Here is a 2,893-nt window from a genome sequence, read left to right on the forward strand (position 1 = left end):
TGTTGTATTTTCCATTTATTTACAGTGCATTATAATTATAGTAATAATAATAATTCCTTACATTTATATAGAGCTTTTTTGGACACTTCAAAGCACCTTACACATTTGGGGGGGGTCATCCACTACCAGTGTGCATCCACCTGGATGATGCAACGGCAGCTATATTGCGCCAGACCGCACACCACACACCAGCTGATTGGTGGAGAGGAGACAGAGTGATGAAGCCAATTATGATATAGGGATAGTTAGGAGGCCATGATGGACAGAGGCCAGTGGCATACCTGTCAACCCTCCCGTTTTTCCTGGGACTTTCCCATATTTTACAGTTCTCTCCCGCTATCATCCCATAAAGGTATTTTCCCATATTCATCCCGTATTTTTATTCTTTCTCTGAAGGGTGGCAATAAACATAAAAGAGCCGAGCCTCCCTATACGAAACCCATACTGCCAAACCACCAGGGGGTGCCCTTTGCTCTTAAATGTGAGTCTGTTCTGTGCTTTCGCTTTGTTTAGCCATGAAAACACTTTGAAATAAATACAAAAACGATAGGATTCCCTTTCCTTTTATTACAGGTGTCATCTCACTTCATATGCAATCCTCAAAACAGTCATATAGCGGTGCATGACTGTCAGCTGACAGGCTCCATAGTAATAAATAGACGCTGTTTCCCAAACAGATTCTGTACACGCGATTTGAAACGGAGCGAAAGTCTGGGTTTTGGGTGCGTGTTTGAACAGATATATACACATAATTTTATCCCAAATCCCTTATTTTAACATCCCAATGTTAACAGGTATGGCCAGGTGGCAGATTTGGTTATACCCCTACTCTTTTTCGAAGAATATCCTGTTTTTTTTTAACAATCACAGAGAGTCAGGAGCTCGGTTTAACGTCTCATCTGTAAGACGGGGCACACTGAGCAGTATACAGTCCCCTTCACTATATTGGGGCGTTAGGATCCACACAGACTGCAGGTTGAGCGCCCCCTGCTGGCCTCACTAACACCACTTCCAGCAGCAACCTAGCTTTTCCATGTGGTCTCCCATTCAGGTGCAGCCCTGCTTAGCTTCAGTGGGCAACCGTGTGAGAGTTGCAGAGAGCTAGCTGCCAACATTATGGGATGTTGATCATCTGATGTCGAAAATTCAACTCTGCAGTTTAACAAAGTGACTTTTATTGACATTTTAGTAATTTGAGGTAATAAATAGAGAAATAAGTCTGTAAAATAACAGAAAATGTACTGGTGGTTTATTACAAGGTTTTTGTAGCGTAATATACAACAACAACCCAGACAATAGATCACTTTAAACTATTAAAAATGTTAACAAAAGTCATTTTTTCCAACTTTTAAAGTTCCCATAATACAATTCAAAAGCAGAAATAAATAAAAAATAAAAACATGAATCACAAAATAAAGAAAACTGATAATTTAAGGATATTTCCTCAGTGTGAGTGTCAGATCGCACATTATTAAAACATTAAAACAAAATTCTGTCGTGCATTCAAGACAATAAATATTGCACAACACTAATTCAAAAGCAAGTTTTCCCTGATTCACTAAAGGTGGAGTGTGCAGAGCTCAAGACCACGAGAGTGTTTATTCATCCACAACTCACTTGCCTGTCGGATATCTGATAGAGGCACTTGGTTGTTTGAGAGCAGCATGGGGGTCAAAAAAAGCACCCTCCGGGTTTAAAAGCAGCGTCTTCATTGCCTCCAGCTGGACTGGACATTTGGATGTTAGTATCCGGCTGCGTATCCTCCCTTTCGGGGGTCTGACTCAGCACTAAGACCCTCACTGTACCGCGCTACGGCCTGAACCACTGCGCCCATAGAAGTGAAGACTTCTGTGAAATGATTCTTCTCAGCAAGACCCTCCAAAACATCCTGTGGGTTGAACAGTGAGTGGGTTGAACGATGCCAAAAAGCGCAGAACAAAATATCAAGAAAATGTCTCGGAGGTTGTTTGTTTACTAAAACACTGAGAAAAAAAAACTAATGTTGAGAAGTTCGATTCAAGTGAAACCAAAGAACAAACCTGGTCATTCAAACAAAGGGCTCTATTATTATTATTATTATATACAGTGTATTTAGTCACAAAGTAACTAGTTACTGTAATTTTCCACTGAAAAAGTAAATTAAGTGATTACTTTATCATTTTTAGGTAATATAATTGCAATTACTTATAATAAAGCCCACACAAAATCTGCGCCGGCAGAAATCCGCAGATTTTCTTAGATTTTTAGCCCATAATTATGTCTATTTATGTACATAATATATATGTATATATATTATATATATATTTGTCACAGTCACCAGCGATCTAGCCTGTGCAGATCGTTGGAGAACTACACAACTGCCACTATATTAAATACAGCTTCCAGAAGTCTTTGCAAACACACACAGCTGAAGCTGTTCAAGACCAATCAGATTGCACACACACATATGTTGTTGCTAAGACTTTTAATCTGTAAGTGAGCATAACAAAGCATTTTCCTTGTTCTTGCCTTGTCATGTTTTGACCTTTGTGTTGTTTTACTGTTTATGTTGTTTTGCTGCCTGTCCCGGCCATTCACCTGTACTCTGACTACGCTTTTAGATTATGTGCATGCTCCTGTCTACCTGTTTTGACCTTTGCCTGCTTGACGATTCTCTTAATAAACTGCACTTGGATTCAAACCTCTGTTGCAACCTGCCACATTACAATATTTTGAGATTTTTATGTTTTTATTTCAGTAATATTATGGAATATGCAAATGTTTAGACTTATTTATGTGCAAAACATAAATGACTTTTTGAAGATGTATTATATGAGAGACTCTGTTTACCAAACATTTGGTTCTAAATTGATTTGCATTGTAAACCTTAAATAAAGGTTAAAACATTATTATT

General features: G+C 38.6%; 1 protein-coding gene across 2 annotated transcripts in view; it reads right to left on the minus strand.

Annotated features, from left to right (window-relative positions):
* Positions 1–1,227: 1,227 nt before the first annotated feature.
* Positions 1,228–2,893, minus strand: part of ggt1b (gamma-glutamyltransferase 1b) — a 41,352-nt gene continuing 39,686 nt past the window's right edge. For both annotated transcript variants that reach the window (XM_056467613.1, XM_056467614.1), the window contains exon 13: positions 1,228–1,888. In XM_056467613.1, coding sequence (XP_056323588.1) covers positions 1,742–1,888 — 147 coding nt within the window. In that variant the 3' untranslated portion in view covers positions 1,228–1,741. The remainder of the gene's footprint in view (positions 1,889–2,893) is intronic.

This window comes from Danio aesculapii, chromosome 10 (genome assembly GCF_903798145.1).
Source record: "Danio aesculapii chromosome 10, fDanAes4.1, whole genome shotgun sequence".
Lineage (NCBI taxonomy): Eukaryota > Metazoa > Chordata > Actinopteri > Cypriniformes > Danionidae > Danio > Danio aesculapii.